At 35.8% G+C, this 17,796-nt stretch overlaps 1 protein-coding gene across 3 annotated transcripts; it reads right to left on the reverse strand.

The window, feature by feature from the left end:
- Positions 1–500: 500 nt before the first annotated feature.
- LOC109109050 (VPS9 domain-containing protein 1-like) lies at positions 501–17,734 on the reverse strand. 3 transcript variants are annotated; one of them, XM_042744272.1, is made up of 16 exons: positions 17,581–17,734; positions 16,998–17,070; positions 16,347–16,532; positions 15,533–15,692; positions 14,537–14,648; positions 12,934–12,996; positions 12,317–12,369; positions 11,999–12,086; positions 11,405–11,490; positions 10,797–11,320; positions 10,427–10,556; positions 9,320–9,525; positions 7,703–7,787; positions 4,688–4,792; positions 2,102–2,215; positions 501–745 (listed from the first exon to the last, which is right to left on the reverse strand). In XM_042744272.1, exons 1-16 carry the CDS (start codon positions 17,677–17,679, stop codon positions 733–735), a joined length of 2,097 nt encoding a protein of 698 aa, XP_042600206.1. In that variant the 5' UTR covers positions 17,680–17,734; the 3' UTR covers positions 501–732. The 3 variants fall into 3 exon arrangements, with proteins under 3 accessions (XP_042600206.1, XP_042600207.1, XP_042600209.1); XM_042744273.1 differs by having other exon boundaries at positions 2,098–2,215; XM_042744275.1 differs by lacking the exon at positions 501–745 and adding an exon at positions 4,458–4,518 and having other exon boundaries at positions 2,098–2,215.
- Positions 17,735–17,796: the final 62 nt, after the last annotated feature.

Here is a 17,796-nt window from a genome sequence, read left to right on the forward strand (position 1 = left end):
CTGTCTGCTAAGTGGTAGATGTACTTGCAAGAGAAATGCACAGCTCGGAGTATAAACGTATAACAGATCTTTTGACAATTTTTCTCCATTATGTCCTAACCAGTACAAAAAGCTCAAAATTCCGATCTAAAATAATACAAAAACTCAATTAGTGTCTCTTTTTTATATTGTTTAATAAATAGGGTGTTACATGATGACAAATGCTAGTAGTGCTTTAGTCTTTCATTTCCATTGATAAAATTCTGAGCAATATATTGGACCAAAAAAAAATAAAGTCAATGGGATTAGAATACATTCACATTTGTGTGTGTGTGTGTGTGTGTGTGTGTGTATATATGTATATGTATATATATATATATATATATATATATATATATATATATATATATATATATATATATATATATATATATATATATATATATAAAAACATTTTTAACTATCCTTTCCACAAATCCTTTTCTAACACCTGGCTCATTTCATCCCATTCAGTCTCATATAAATGTTTTTTTTTTTTTGCTTTGTCTAAAATACTGATCTTACTTCTAACCACATTCGGATGAACCCTGTAGTACCCAAACACAGCGAATAACCTTCTCCAGTCCCTTCAAAAGCAGTAGGTGGGAAAGATTTGAACAGAACTGAAGTCTGGCCTGATTTGGGACTTGAACAGGCTGAGCAGAGGAGCTAGACCAACTCCTGAGGACTGTCAAACACAATGAGATCTTTTCTTCAGCTAAGGCACCTAGAACCAAAACACAAACGACTAATTAAACTGGATGAACAAGAACCATGTAAGCCAGCCAGCTACTCTAAGAGCAGAGACTGTTAATGAAGCAAGAGCAAATGAAAGTGTTCTGCATCCTTCTGGCAGATGCTAGAAGTTTGTGTGACGTTTTGGCATGTTTAACAGTCTCCATTGGGTAATCTAATTAGACCTTAAGCCACCGTAGACTATCATTATTTCAGTAACATGACCTTAAATAAAAACTTCACCCTGTGGGCAAAAACAAACAGCAACATTTCACTTCAAGAAGTGAAGTTCAAAGTTCAGCAAGGTCAATGTAATTTATCCATCAAGGTAAGAGCAGCACATCTGGCTGTGATCCATGGGTACCGCCCAGCCCCTCCCATTCTATTTGTTTCATTTAAGCTGTTCAGTGATGGATGACGAAAGAGGAACGCATTTCAACATGGGACGCCGTAGCGTAAGTGACAGCTGTACAGACACTGCACTCTGCAAAGTTAAACACTTGGATAAGATTGGATAACTGTGTCACAGGGAGTTTTGATGAGGCGGAACAAGTTCAAATCTTTTCCTGACCCACCATATGACCAATTCCTTACTCAACTGAAAAATAGCATTTGAAGGGCACAAATGCATTAAGGCAATAATGATTTTTTTTAAAGGTTTTTTTTTTTTTTTTTTTTTTTAAGAAGTCTCTTATGCTCACCAAGTCTGCATTTATTCGATCACAAATACAGTTAAAACCATAATATTGTAAAATATTATAATTTAAAATAACTTTTCCATTTCAATGCAAACTAATCGTTTTAAGACAAAGCTGAATTTTTAGCAGCCATTACTCCAGTCTTCAGTGTCACATGATCATTCAGAATTTAATATTAATTCAGAAATTAATCTAATATGCTGGTTTGGTGCTCAAGAAACATTTCACATTAAAAAAATTCCGCTAAATATTTTTGTAAAAACTGAGTTTTTTTTTTGTTGGTATTTTCAGATAAATAGAAAGTTGAAAAGAACGTCCTTTGAAATAGTTTTTTTTTTTTTTTTTGGTTAATGTAATAAGAAAAAGAAAGAAAGAAAGAAAGAAAGAAAACGAAAGAATGCAGACAGAATGAAAATGAAAAGAAAAAAGAAAGAAAAGAACGAAAGACAGGAAGAAAGAATGAAAAGAATGAAAGACAAAGAAAGAACAAATGGAAGACAGAAAAGAGAAAGAAAGAAAGAAGGAAATGATTTCATAAAATTATAAATTGGGATGGTAATCTATGTAGCCTGCATGTAGGTAGCTGACTTGGTTTTGAGTCTGTGTGTATCAGAGTATAAACTTGAGATGATATGATTGGCTTTACCTACGTCAGGTGGCTTTGGCAGCCGGGGGGTGGAGCCCCACCCAAGAGCAATGACTCAACGTAGGTCAGCGCACTCTGCATTGACGTCAGGCAGTACCCTTCCTCTCCGATCAGATACCTGTAGACATAAATAAACACTTCATTAGCGCTTCTGCTCACAAGGGAAAACAAGATCTCTTCCAGTGAGGGTCAACTTCAAGTGAACCCATCTGCTAATGAGACTAAGACACGAGATCAAGCTGAAGCCAAGAGCCAGTGTGTAACATGTTAGGGAATGTGATGAGAGAACAGAAAGTAAGGGAGAAATGAAAGAAAGACAGTATGAGACAGATCACTCTGTTCATTAAACCAAGTTTGCTCTAACACAATCATCATTTTCACCCTCAGGTCATTTTAAACCCGTGCCATAAAGTCATATTTGATTTGAGACCTGTTTGAGATGCAGATTATCAAAAAATGCTTACATTTGTATAAATGACAAAAATCTCTCATATGATTTAAAGCGATAGTTCATCTAAAAATGAAAATTTTCTGACAATTTACTCACGCTCAGGTCATCCAAGATGTGGATAAGTTTGTTTCCTTATCAGAACAGATTTGGACAAATTCAGCCTTACACTTCTTGCTCACCAGTGTAGTGAATGGGTGCCGTCAGAGTAAAAACAATACAAATACAATAACCCACAAGACTCTAGTCCATCAATTAACATCTTGGGAAGTGAAAAGCTGTGCATTTGGAAGAAATATATACATTGAGGTGTTTTACCTTTAAACTGTTGCTTCTGCTACATGCCTGATCTGATATCTCTCTCCCGATTCAGACGAGATTACCTTTTCACTGGAAATAGCAATATTATGTATAAAGGACTCATATTTTAGACAGCAGAAATGGTTTGAAGTTGAAAATGTCATGGATACGCAGCTTTTCACTTCACAAGACATTAACTGATTGACTGACTGGAGACATGTGGTTCACTTGTGGATTATTGTGATTTTTTAATCAGCTGTTTGAAATCTCGTTCTGACGGCACCCATTCACTGCAGAGGATCCATTGGTGAGGAAGTGATGCAATGCAAGATTTCTCTTTCAGATGAAGAAACACATTTTTATATCTCAGATGGCCTGAGAGATGGACCATTTTTTAAAGTAGCTTTTGATCATTTTGAATCCTGCCACTAAGAACAGTTGGTGAATAGAAGAAAAAAAAAAAAAGTACTTTTTTTTGGTGAGCTATTCCTTTTAAACAGTCTAAGACATGCATATAGTCAAAAATGAAGGGAAACCTGTTAACTGTGCCTGAGAATGAGTACACTTCCTATCACAGCTTTCCTCACATGCTGCAAAGAGTTTCACCCTCAGTTCCAAGCCACCGAGCAGCATAAACATCTAAAGAGATTTTATTTGTATTTTTATAGGGAGAGAAAAACCCAAACCAGAATATCCCCAAAATTCCTTGTTAAGTGCCAATCTAACCAGCCTGTAAAAACGTCCAGTTTTATACTGATAAACAGAGCTCAGGGCTGTGGTCTGAGTAGACACGCAAGAGTACAGCGCAGGAGGGGTGACATGAATACCCATAGCACTGCTCAGGAAACAGGTCAAGCAGTCACCTAAACGAACTGAGATCTCACTGTTGTGATATCTTCTGCTCAAAAAAAACATGAAAGATGGCATCAAGGTTGAACTCTTATCACCAATATGAACTGTAATATTTGCTTATGGGTTTATTCCAACATGTTTAGACTGGAGGGTATTTTTCTAGCTGACATTTATGCACAAAATCTGAGACATCATTTCGATTATTGGAAACAAGTGAGGTCGTGTTCTGTCGATACTTGATACATGCCCAAATGTCAGCGAGACTGGCTCTTAAAAGTATATGGCAAGCCAAATTTCCAAACAGCATCATCTACCCCAACATTTTCAACAACTGATGCCAAAAATTTGACAGACTGTCGATGGGTTTTAGAGGCTGTCTGAGATATGCCATTTTCTATTGCATAATATTTAGACAGGCTGGAATTGCAGATCTTTAACCCATTATTACAATAACATTTAACTGACAACCATATAGGTATCAACCGGACAACCTTTTACAATTTTTGGGTTTACTTTTTTATCTGATAGCTTTAGACTTGGCATGAAACCAAGAACTGGATCCCATTTAAAAGTATCATAAGCAGCACAACATTGATAAGTAATATTTTTTGAGACAAGAGTAATGGCTGCTGAAAATTTAGATTTGCCATCACAGGACTAAATTACGTTTTAAAACATAGTAAAATAAAGTTATTTTAAAATTGTAACATTTCACAAGCGACTTCTTTAAAAAGCATTAAAAAAAGATTTTCCCACTGACCCTTCTGTGGATGCTTGCCACTGATATCACATGCTAATGGTCACGTCATTCTTTATAACATCTAAATGTAAAAAGAGATTGACTTTACAAAAGATGATGAATTTGCGCGGTGGAGTATGGAGTGTTGGGTTTATATTTTGGTTCTTCACAACTACCCATGGCTCATTTTCAGTTCATCCTTGCAGAGAATAGAAAAAAAAATTACACAGCACTTTATATTGAAGACGCACCCCTCGTGAATGAACTCTTCCAATGCAGCACATTCAGACACCAGCTGAGGCGTTTCACTGCGTAAAGCCACGAACGCCAGGATGGGCAACAGGTCATCGGCACCACTGAGAAAGACAAAATGGGAAGAAATAAAAAGCAAAATATTAGAAGTAACCAAACAAATCCAATTAAATTTATTGGCAGGATAAGCTATTCTCAGGAAGAACAGATAAACTTCATGATTCGTGCGCCGGAGGGACGTTTGCGTGAGAAAATAGCTGGGTGTCCCCTTTCCTGCCGGACTGCAGGACACCTGATATGTTTCATACAGGTGAGAATAGCTCTGCATACCATCATCACCTCTGTTCCAAAACAGTTTCTGCTGCTATCAAAATAACGCTCATACAAGGCGTGCTGGGATGACGTGGCAGTTAGCTTGTTCAAGCCTGTATGTCAAATTATGCAAAATCTGAGCATATGCTGAAGAGCTTTTTCAGCAAGGGCAAAATTTGACTGAGTTTAGCAATGTGAACTTGAAGGGTGATGATGATAGTGAAATGTGTTGCAGCAAAAAATAAAAAATAAAAAAGGCCACATGCATGAGCTTTGTAAGAAATGAGAAACAAAGACGTATTATAGACCAATATGCCCCCTCTAGGGAAAAGACAAAAGATTAATACAAAGATGGACAGACAGAGGAAATGACTGCTGTGCAGAAGGAAACAGCAATAAAAGTTTAAGTGCGAGTGAACGTAATCCAGAAAGGAGGAGAAGAAAGTGAGCGAGTGAGAAAGAGGAGAGACAATGGAACAGAACAACCGAAAAAAATGGTGAGAATGGCTAAATTGTTCATGTTCATGCATGCATGAGGACATTCATTCTCCCTCACAACCAAACACAAACTTAAAAGCAAAACAAAGGCAGAATGCGCCTGGGCTTTGCTACCAGGGCAAAATCAGGACAAGTCTCACAATGACACATTTCCTTTCGGATCGCTGATGCCTTTATAGCATAATCATTTTTAAACCAAAGTTCAAGCACGGGACTGAAAACACCCAAACAATGCTAACGAACCAAAACCGTTGGATTTGGAAAGCAACTGTACATTGTTCTGGTAAGAATAAACAAATATACGAAAATTAAGGTTGGGCAGTATGACCAAACCATCTAATTGCAAAATTAATTATATTACAATATGGCTTTCCAAAAAAGAAAGGGAAGCTTTAACTAGATTGTATTGATAATTAAATGAAATAAATGTATATTATTTCAACAAATTAATAAATATAAAATACATATTCAAATATAATTTAACTGCAGAAATTAAGAAATTCTAACAACAACAATTACTATTATTAAATTACTTTTAAAAACAAATTTAGGGATTGGGAATTCATACATTTCTTGTCAATTAAAATTTTTGCTTCCAATAATTAAAACAAAATAACTGAGGTAAACGACTGCACCGCATTCATGCTTACCTTCCTTCACAGCGGTGCAATTATGTTCCTCTTTAGAAGCCCAAACTTAATATCAAAATTGTGTTAATGATTTCAATACTGACCAAAATAATAATAATAAAAAACCCTTGACCCTCTAACAATTGTACTCTTTTTTTCTATTTTTATTCTACTAGTTTCCTTTTTATTTATTATTAAAAAAATGACCCTCCAACATTGGCATTCCCTGTTTTTCTATTCTTTTTCTATCTTTTTGTTTTTCCTTTTATTATAAAAAATAAACAAATAAAAAACCCTTGTTAGACTTGTCACAGCATTTACATTTTATTCCTCTTTTGTTCTCATTTGGATAAAGAGTCTGCTAAACGATTAAATGTAAATGTGATTTGTGCCATAGTTGAGCTGTCCTATATACAAATATGATTGATGCAAAGAAGATACTTGTGACAAGACGGTCTGCACTGGACACTTCTGCCTGCAACACAGCCTGCTTTGCCCCTGGTTTTAAATTAAGTCACCACAGATATGTTGAATAGTATAAACAGTTTAACAATCTGCACCAGTTGATACATTTCTACAGATTTCACATCAGCTAAATGTTCTTTCTTAAGAGAAAAACACAATTGTGAGTCATTGTACAAGTTTTGCAAGTGCTTAAACAAGCATCTACCATCAGTCATCATGAGGCACCAAACCGCTGAGCATGTGCGTCACCAGCGAGCCACCGCTCTGCAAACTGTGATGCTAAGAGACATGTAGATATGACACTGAAGTGTTCATTCTACCCTGGCTTCCTAGAATGAAGCACGGAATCAAGAGAGAAAGATGAACAGGCAGCTTGTGTTGATGGGTGTGGCAGGGCCAAAAGGTTACAGGCATCAGAACGGCCCACATAATCTCCCAGCGCAGAACGCTAGCGTGAGCTCGCACTTAAACCGTCAAGATTGCAGCGGAGACGGGAGGAAATTTAAGATGTTTTCCAGAAGAGTGGAGCAGGCGCTGAGGTCTGTGGGAGAATTACCACAGGGGAAGCTGAGCCAAGTACATTCACTCCGATAAACCTGAATAAACCCACATATAAGAAAATGCGTGTCATCAGGATTTTACTCTGGTTGAACACACCCGTTCATGCTGTAAATCCAGAATTCAAATTAGAAGAGCTGGCCAGAAGCTGTGCGAACATCTCATCAACTAGAACATAAGCAGAGCCGCAAGTCTCTATCTGCAATAGATAAGGCTCACTTTTGGTTAGCATTACTGGATCAATTTGACACTCAGACCCTCTTTCAAAGTGCATCAAGGCCAAAGTCTGCTCCAGACAGGGCGACCCACTTAGAGAGGAAGTCAGCTCCGAGCGCCCCGCAGGGGCCAGAGGGTCAAGACAGAACCCCTGCTGAGCTTTGGCCTCCGTGAGGTCTGATGAAGTCTGACACAAGGCCAGCGGACAAAGCAGGAGATTGCTCTTAGGACTCTGAACTCCAACAAAGTTCCTTCATGACTCGTTGTACTTTTTTGAAAGGATGGAGCTTCACAGGAACATAATAGTTTTTTATGTTTAGACTTGTGCATACTCACATTGCTGCTGATTTGGGTGGAGGATCATTTTCTTGCAGGAGGCGGTACTCTTCAGCACAGCCACAGATGATTCGTAGAGTTCTCACTGTAATGATAAACAATTTAAGGTAAATAATTAAAAAGTGTGACAGGACATAGGTGTTTGTTCAAACTGTAATGGTAAATATTAGCATTTATAAGCACTCTTAAAGGGATAGTTCACGCAAAAATTAAAATTCTGTCATTACTTTACTGTCTAGAGAGAGTATGAAAGCTCTCGGATTTAATCAAAAATACATTAATTTGTGTTCCAAAGATGAATGAAGGCCTTACTGATTTGAAACGACATGAGGGTGAGTAATTAATGACAGAATTGTCATTTTTGGGTGAACTATCCGTTTAAGATTAATATGCAACAAAGACTAATATGCACCCTTTAGGGGTAGAAAAGGAATACATTTTCAAACAATGTCCAGAAGGTTACATTTATGAGCACCTTACTTAAAGGCAAAAGTAAGGAACCACATTTCTTTTTATGAAGGAATAATCATGACATAAGTCAAAATTATAATATCAAGTCATCTTAATTTCAACTGTCAAAACTAAGATTTTTCTCAATCTCAACTTTGCATTTATCAGTTATTCCAAATCTCAATTTTCACTGTCATAATTTTGACTTTTCATCTGAGAAATTATGACATACTGTCTTTATTTCAGCTATGCATCTAATAAATATGACTGAGTTATGTCTATTTTTGACGATCAGATTTTTTGTCTTTAAGAAAACTTACTAGTCACAATTACGGCTTCTAAATTCATAATTATGATTATTAAAGCATGATTTTCAGGTGGCAGAAATTATTTTCTAAAATGTTACAAAATTGTATCCTATCCCAGCTTAATACAGAGATGGCTAGAAATGAGCCATTTGTAAGCTTTTTTTTTTTTTTTTTGAAAAAAGGGAGTGTGTTTGGTAAACCTGTTTGAAAACATTTTATTTTTGCAATTCCGTTTGGACACCAAGGTCCCGTTTAAACCTTAATATGTTTTTAGTGACCGAATATCTATCCGATTCATTAAAATGGTTCCATTTACACTTGGCCACATAAATGTGTCTCTACAAAAAGGATATAAATCCAATCTTTAATTTAAAAATCCAGATGCAAAATTAACAATTCACGTCAACGAAAACATATGTGCTGCATTGTATTCGTCATCAGCTAATTTCAAGATCAGACCACAATAGGGGAGAGCACGGCATCAGCATTCGTAAGAAATTAGTCTCACTAATTTTTCACTATGAGCAGTTTGCATGTCGACTTGCTGAAGAAATATTCAACTTCTCATCTGCAGCGATGCATGTTGCATTAGCACTGTTATATCTGGCTATGACGTCATATAGCCTATAACACGCTTTCACACGTTTTACATTTGGGGGAGGAGTAACATTTACACAGGGTTTGTGTAAATCCCAAACCATCTCCTGAAGTGGTTGAGTTATCGGATTTCAGTCCAAAGCTCTCTAAAGCGTTTTGTAGGGCACTGTTATCTGATCATAGAAAACACTTGAAGTGACCAGGTGTAAACAGGCAATAAAGTGACACAGAAAAGGTTTATGGTTTCAATTTATGCTTTTACCAATACACTCCAGTTTCTTCTGAGGACAATAGTCTCTACACAGAAGCTTCAGCTCCTGCACTGCTGACTCGTATGGATAGGAACCATGCAGAACAGCTGGGTCTCTTGGGAACAATTTAGATGGAACACCAACATCACAAGGTGAAACATTACGATGAAGACGCATGCTGTTCTCAACAGCCAGCTCCCGTTCTCGATGCACCTTCCTAAAGCATCAAAAAAAAAAATAAAAAAAAAAATAAAAAAAAAAGACATGCATTTTGCTAAACCATACAGCATCTTAGAAAGTGCTCTGATGATTTTCTGAGCAGTTGTAAGGAACGATGGTTATTTTCAGCCATGCTCTAACTAAAGAATAATGCATACGATACAAATTGACAAGATGAGTTGGGACTACTGAATTTTAGATTAATAGTGCCATCTACTGCTCAGTGTCTAGACAATTCATATGATTCAACATGACTTGGCTCACTCTGCCATTCAAAGTAGTAATTTGAATATCCTATTTTTGAATAAGAGAAAAAAAAAATACATTTTGTATTATTTATTTAATTAAAATATTGTATTTATTTCACATAAGTTTAATAAACAAAAAAATTAAATCCAAATCTGTGCAACAGGAGATTAACCTAATTCTTGTTGTACACTAGTCATTAAATAAGTTAGAAATTAATATTTTTATTAAGAATGCATTTAACTGATCAAAAGTTACAGTAAAGACATTTATAATGTTACATCAGATTCTATTTCAAATAAATGCTATTCATCTATTTATTTCCACGAAAACATTAAGCAGCACAACTGTTTTTTTTAATGTTTTTTTTTAAGAAATGTGCCTGTGCAGCAAATCACCATATTAGAATGATTTCTAAAGGATCATGTGACACTGGAGCAATGGCTGCTGAAAATTCAGCCTTGCCATCACAGGAATTAATTACATTTTAAAATATGAAAGTTATTTTAAATTGTTAAAGGACTATATTAAAACAATATTACTGTATTTAATCAAGTAAAACAGATTTGGTGAGACTTTTCAAAAACATACACACACACAAATTTATTTAAAGACAAAAAACTCAAACGTCCAACAATTATTTTGTGACTTACCTAAAAAGCGCCAAAAGAGGGCACCAAATAGGGGTGAAGAAGACTTCCTCTATACTCGCCACACATTGGTCCTTAGAATTTGCGGTGTTGAGACATTCAAAAGAGAGAAGACACAGAGACAGCAGGCGATCTGTTTCACACAAAGATAAATCCATTTACCATAGACAATCAGCCAACTAGCCCGTTTCATAAAAGGACCTTTTTACAAACAGGTTTATGGTGGATTATGATGCTCAGTCGTTGGTTACACCCTGACGCAGTTTAAACACATGATACAACCATACAGATCCCACTGGCTATAACAGGGGATTTCTAAAAATGCTGAACTCACATGTTGCACTCAATCACACAAGAACAAACACTTACTTACCGATAGCATTGTGGATGTCTTTGACGATGGCCTTCAAATGTTCCTTCAAAGCACGCTCCTCAAGATGATTAAGATGAGATTTGAGGTCTATATGTGTTGTGTCAAAGGTCACATCAGAGTCCGTATCATCACCACTTTGAGAAGAAACCCAGTCCAGCTGAGTAAGAAACTTCTCTAGATCCTCAAAAGAGTTCTCCCTATCTGTGGAGATCAGAGGTGAGGCCTCGTCCATGTCGGTCTCAGACTTTGTGTCATTGGCGTTGAGGTCGTGGGATGGGGAAAGGGAGATGGAGGCATCAGATAAGCTGTGTGTCATAGCAGATTTGAGCGGGCTCTGCTGCTGCTGCGGAGAGATAAAACTGTCGGACAGGAGCAGGCTTTGGGCGCTGCGCGAGGGCTTTAAGGGCAGTGAGCGACCAGGTGCTGTGCTCAGAGGAACACCCTGGCTAACTATAGGATACAGTCTGTTATACACCCGATACTGAAGCCTCTTCAGCAACTTCATTACTGGATGGTCTGGGTAGCTGGGATTGGAAAAGAAAAGAACCAGATGACAAGATATGGAAGAAACACTTATGCTTATAGATGATCTGACAGCATGGACCTACCTGAGAAGACATGAGATAAGACCTGAAACCAGCACTGGATCATTCGGATTCTTTTTCAGATTAGCTTTCCAAATTTTTGGCCATTCCTATGATTAAACCAATAAAATCTTTAATTATACATTTGTATACATACACTTATGTTCAGTCTGTATGATTTTTATTATTATTTTTTTTTTTAAAGAAATTAACACTTATTCAGCAAGGATGCATTACACTGATCAAAAGTGAAAGTGAAGACATTTATGATGATACAAATGATTTCCATTTTAAATAAATGCTGTTCTATTCATCAAAGAATCTTGGAGAAAAAAGCAGCACAACTGTTTACTATGATGATAAAAAAAAATTCTTAAGCACTGACTCTGCATGCTAGAATGATTTCTGAAGGATCATGTGAAACTGAAGAAAATTTAGCTTTACCATTACAGGGAAAAAATATTTAAAAAGACAGTAATATAGAGAAGTCATTTTAAATTGTAAAAATATTTTAGAACATTAATCTTTTGAACAAAAGTGTAGGTATACAAGTTAAATTTGCAGTTGCAAAAATACACAAAGATATGATTTAAAAAGCTACAATATACATAAACTTACATGATCTTGCTCATATTCAAGCACACTTGCATACAGAACCCGCTGCTCTTGTTCCTCAGGTGTCATGGTCCCACAGGTCGCAAACCTCCTGCAAAAACACACAATTGCATGAGCAAAAAATTAACACAGTGTAACTCAAAAAAAACTGTTGCGCATTATACAGCTTAAATGTGTTAACATAATACCTTTGCTATTCCAAGGTATTATGTCATGCACAATACACAACAAATATGAAACAGGCAAAACTCATAATACTACATTTGCAAATAAATAGCCAGCTAAACATCTTCATATGGCTTATGGGTCAAAAAGGCTCACCTGTTGGCTTCTTCCTGCAGCCTGAGTCTCCTTTCCTCCATTTTTCTTTGAAGCTGCATGAGCTCAGGAAAATTCCCAAACATCCACACTCAGAAAAAGCTATCAGCAGAAGGCAAACCTTGCTCAAAGCACATTGATTAAACATTCACCCAACACACTTAACGTTTGGTTTTTCACATGTGGACGTGTGAAAAACCAAACTTTAAGTGTGTTGGGTGAATGTTTAAGAATGAATTTAGAATCAATCAGATTTCACTTAAGCTACATTAAATACTTCAGAGGTCACAGAGGTGTTAACCTTCCAAACCTAAACTTTTGCTCCCAGACACTCGTCGTGACACAAACATCTCAAAGGTCAAACATTGATGAACTTAAAATAGACATCAAAAACCCATTGATGATCTTATGTAATGACCTCAACAACAGCATATTTAATTGACAGTAATGAATGATGAAAAGAAAATAGACGTAACAGATACGATTGGAAGAACAATCCAATTACGGCCACCAGATTCACAAACGACTACATTTTAACACCTGTTAAAATGTAATTCCAGGCTGATTTAACCAGAATCTGAACCAAAGCCACACCTCAAGAAACTACTAAGGAAGGATACTGCATCTTGCCTGGCTTTTGCTATTTTTAGATTCTCCATCATCTGCCTCTGGAGTGAGAGGGTCTATAATAAGAAAAAGAAAAAGACCAGTGTTATACAAATAATTATTTCAGTTTCAACTTTATTAACATTTACTCATTAGAAGAAGAAGAAAAAAAAAACTGAAGAAAGTTACATGATAGTGCAAACAGTTTTGAACACATAATACTGCAGCTTTAACAGAGGAAATTAAACAAACTGACAGCACACTAAATATTCAGAAAACCAACTACTTCAACTGGCCACCAGTTCTTCCCTAAATGTAAAATCACACATTTGCACATTAACGGATTTAAAATGATCAAGTAGTGTCAAATGAATTAAAAGTCAAACATTCAAAAAGTAGTGTATGAAATAATGAAGTTAAAAAGCAGCATGCATAATGCTGAGTAAAAGCAGATTAGATTGGCCATATGACAGCATGACATTATCATTTTCAAACTTCAAATATTTTAATATACTGTATCATATTACGCAATGGATTTTCCGATCGAAAAAATTCATTTTAATTAACCGAATTTTTTTTTATTTTTTATTTTTTTTGCATCCCAAGTACGTACAGTTTGCATTTAAATTTATACGATTTTATCCCAAACCAAAAAAGGATTTAAAACGTAAATCGTTTGAGAGGCATCGGTTATCTTGCTTTGTCACCACGCAAATATATATATAATATAACGTTATCATATAAAGTCAACACGAACCTTCCAGAATGTCTTGATTTTTTTCCAGTATAAACGGATATCCACTGGCGTTTCTCTGCGTCTCCGGATCATTCTTGAGAACTGGACAGCACACACTGTTTGTGTCCCGCTGAACAACATTAAATTCGACCCGCCACCAAAATTTAAACGAAAGAACTTACCGTAGAAGTAACTGCGATATTGCTCATTAAAACTACGAAAGTACTGCGATAGCGACCTCAAATTATTAAATATAAATTGTCTTTACGGCCTATCTATTCCCTGACTGGCTCCCAAAACCACAGCAGGCGTCGCAGCGGTCGCACCACATGGACATGAGTTTAGTGAATCGCGCAAAGCCATTTAAAACTGGAGGTGTGGCGTTAGATGTGTTCTACGCATGCGCGCAAAAGGTAACAGATCACGTGCGTAAACATCTGAAATTGGGTCGAAGAATAAGGTCATTGTTTACGGATTTTCCACACACATATGCAATTTTATACATATTATGAAAGCTCTGAAACAAAAGGTGGAAATAATCACAAAGTGAAATATTTTTTATTGCCTTTTGTTGTCTCTTTCTTTTTCATTTTTTAATTTGTATTTTTTATTATTTTTTTTGCAAATACTTTTTTCATCATAATATGTTAACAAATAATAAAAAAAATACGATTATGGAATACAATTATGGAGATAAATATGCAACCTGGAAAAAGGGGAAGTGTAAAAAAGTACAGCAGAATGCTAATAAAACGTACTTAAGTACCTCAAAATGTTTTTTAGGGCTTTCATTTTATATGCATATTTTAAAAAAATATGCATTAATTTATTATTTTCCTACAGTAAGCATACATAAGCATACTAATTTCTTCCAGACTTACCAATGAGGTTTTTTGTGTGGCCTGACCAGGGGTAAGTCTTGCCAACCGAGCCTCATAATTAGCCTTAAGTTTCTGGTTGAGACGTGATGCTTCCTCAATAGGCGTTAATTCCCTGTCACACACATACAAGACTTCTTATTGTGTACATACTGTGCATTAGGGACAGTGAGACTAGAAAAACATGATGTCCTATTAACATTCTTCATATGGATGCAGAATAGATTTGTTCTCTATCACAAAACTGATAGCCTTGAAAGATCAGCTGACTGGGTCAGCGGTCAGTGGAAGTGCATGTTACTAATTGTGTGAAACGTGGAGCATCATGTGAACCTTTATTTAAAAAAAAAATCCAGTGATGAACAACCAAATATTAAAGGTTATAGACTAGATTTCTAGGTTTTTTCTTTAATATAGTAAATTATTTACAACAATTTTTGTTTAGTAATTTCAAAGCAAAAGCTTGCATTTTTACTTTTTTTTTGTCTTGGTCTCTTTTTCCTGCGAAAGCATCATCCAGAAACTTGTTGACATTATTGATTTTTGCTGTCTTAACATTATTTGAATAATATCCATTAAAAATGAAACCTCATTTTCAGTTTTCAAGTATTTGACAGAGGGTATTCTGTATCGTGTTAAACCAAGCATATTGTTCTTTGAGAATCTAATTTAATAAAACAAGGGTATTCATTATGGAGCAAGTTACAGTGAATTATAACACTTTTATTTAATGTAGAGCTCTGAGATGGCGAGACATAATTTATGAAACATTATTTATTAGCCTATAGAATTATATAATAGTAATGTACAGTTTTCAGTGTTATTTAATCTTGTTTTTGTTTGTTATCTTGTATGTCTTTGTATATCACACTATATTTTGGGAACCAGATGTGAATGATCAATGTATATTGGGACTCTGTTCCCATCATTATGTAGGTTCTCCCACATCCTACTGTTATGTATACAGTGGTTATGAAACTCTATATCTCACAGACTTACTTTCGGTTGTCTTGTAAATCCATTGACTGAAGCTTCTGGAAGACTTCAGGTGGCAGGAAGGGGGAGTCAGTCTCCCCTCCCTCAGAGAGGACTCTGCGATGTCTGGTGGGTTGCGCTTTACTTTTGGTCTCAGAAACCAGTGCAGATGCATTAGGTGTATCTACAGGAAGAGGAGTTTTGTGTAAACTGAGATACACTACCATTCAAAAGTTTAAGACGTGAAAAGTTAATTTTTTTTTAATAATTATTAATTTTATCTTGCAGGGATGCATTAAATTGTTCAAAACTGACAGTAAGACATTATAAAAGATTTCTAATTCAAATAAGTGCTGTTCATCAAAGAATCCTGAAAAAAGAAAAAAAAAACGTATCATGGTTTTCACAAAAATATTAAGAAATAAAAATTGTTTCCAACCATTATAATTAAGCACCAATTATTAATAATTAAGCATATTAGAATGGTTTCTGAATGATCATGTGACACTGAACACTGCTGAAAATTCAGCTTTGTCATCACAAGACTAAATTACATTTTAAAATCTATTAAAATAAAAACTGTTATTTTAAATGTAAATAATATTTTACAATATTACCGTTTTTTTTTTTATATATACTGTATTTTGATTAAGTAAATGCAGCCTTGGTGAATATAAGTGACTTTGTTCAAACCATTAAAAACTTTATTATTCCAAACGTTTGAATGGTAGTGTAGAAATAATATTTTTAAAGAAATGTCATTATGTTTAATACATACAAGTAGCAACTTCATAGACACCCTTATTGAAAACCCTGAATAAAGAAAATAAAAGCTCACCTGCCATTTTGGAATGATTTGTTGCATTAATAGCTGGAAAGGCGGTCTGTTGGGAAGCGGACAGAGAAGTGGAGGAAATGACATTTGTTGGGGACTTCCTTATGATGCATGATTTAACCCTCTCTAAACATTGCTCTACTAGTTTCACCATCTTCTCCAATTCCACCGACTCCATCTCTCCCTCCTCTGCAAGGAGAAGTGCATAAGAGTCATATATCACATTCAGTCCATAAAAACAGAACTTTAAATGTACAGTAGGACAGTGGAGTTACTCCTGCCTAATCAACCAGGCAAACTTAACATAAGCCTGAGAAGTTGAACAAAGGTGATATCTAGCCTTATCTTAATAGGGCTTTAATAATCATTTAATGCAATCTACAAAAGTTAAGCTACATTTGAACCCTGTGTCTTGTCAATTAAATTAACTTTGATGTCATGATGAAGCACACAAATTTGTGACACATTAGCACATACAATCTCTTCCTTAAAAGTTCCCTCTTGAAATAGGAAGCCAGTTTACACCACATGACAATGACTAAGGCAGAGGAAATAAACTGCATTGTGAAATAGCCTGTGAAGCCTGAAAGCACACATCACATTTGAATAGAAAGGTTGAAGTCATTTCTTAATTAAGTATGATGAATAACTTACGTTTAGATGTGGCATCTTCAAGCAGAGCATGAGAGATGTAGTTGATACTTCTCAAATATTCACAGTACGCCTCCTATAAAAGAAAATAAATAATCATAGTGGGTGGCAGGGAGATTTTATTGGATGTGTTCTGCAACACAGTGCCATAGAGTTACGTTGAAGTCTTTGTTAGATATCCTGTTCTGGTGTATCCAAAAAAAAAAAAAAAAAAAGAGAAACACAACATGATTTCTCAACAAAATGTTTCATCTAAATCTGCACTGAATCAGTGTTTTCACAACATGAACTCAAACTAGCCCTGATTAATCTTTAAACACACCCTAACGCCAGACGAAACTCTCCATATGACCGTTGATATGATTTTATTTTATATGATTTTATAATAAAGTTTATATTTTGTTCGCGATCGATTGGAGCCGCATTTTTGTGTATAAAAACAGGGGAAATCATTAGGGTTCTCGTGATCATCGGCTTCGATCAATGTTTACGCTGATAAATGACGTCACTCTCGCATGCATTTGTTGGCTAAATATGACCATATCTGGACTGAACAGGGCAGGCTTAAATATTTAAACATCTGTACCTTGTGTCTGTTGCCGGTATCTAACTGAATGGCCACTTTTACAAGTCTCATGGCATTCTGCAGCGGTCTCTGATTGCTGTCACTGACAGGAGCGGCCATCCTGCCAAAACAATCGCGCGAGTCTGTCGGTCATCCGCAACAACCCCCTAGTGACGTAATTACTGCTTTTTCAAAATAAAAGGACATGAGCTCATAGCTTTTAACTGGCATACGTTT

The sequence above is a fragment of the Cyprinus carpio genome, chromosome B18, assembly GCF_018340385.1.
Source record: "Cyprinus carpio isolate SPL01 chromosome B18, ASM1834038v1, whole genome shotgun sequence".
NCBI lineage: Eukaryota > Metazoa > Chordata > Actinopteri > Cypriniformes > Cyprinidae > Cyprinus > Cyprinus carpio.

Excerpts from the sequence above, each read along its gene's own strand:
- LOC109109050 (XM_042744272.1), bottom strand. The coding sequence starts at position 17,679 with ATGGCCGCTCCTGTCAGTGACAGCAATCAGAGACCGCTGCAGAATGCC. Across the intron at positions 16,533-16,997 it reads TGAAGATGCCACATCTAAAC|AGGAGGGAGAGATGGAGTCG; the intron begins GTAAGTTATTCA and ends TTCTCCTTGCAG. Across the intron at positions 12,997-14,536 it reads CCACACAAAAAACCTCATTG|ACCCTCTCACTCCAGAGGCA; the intron begins GTAAGTCTGGAA and ends TTCTTATTATAG.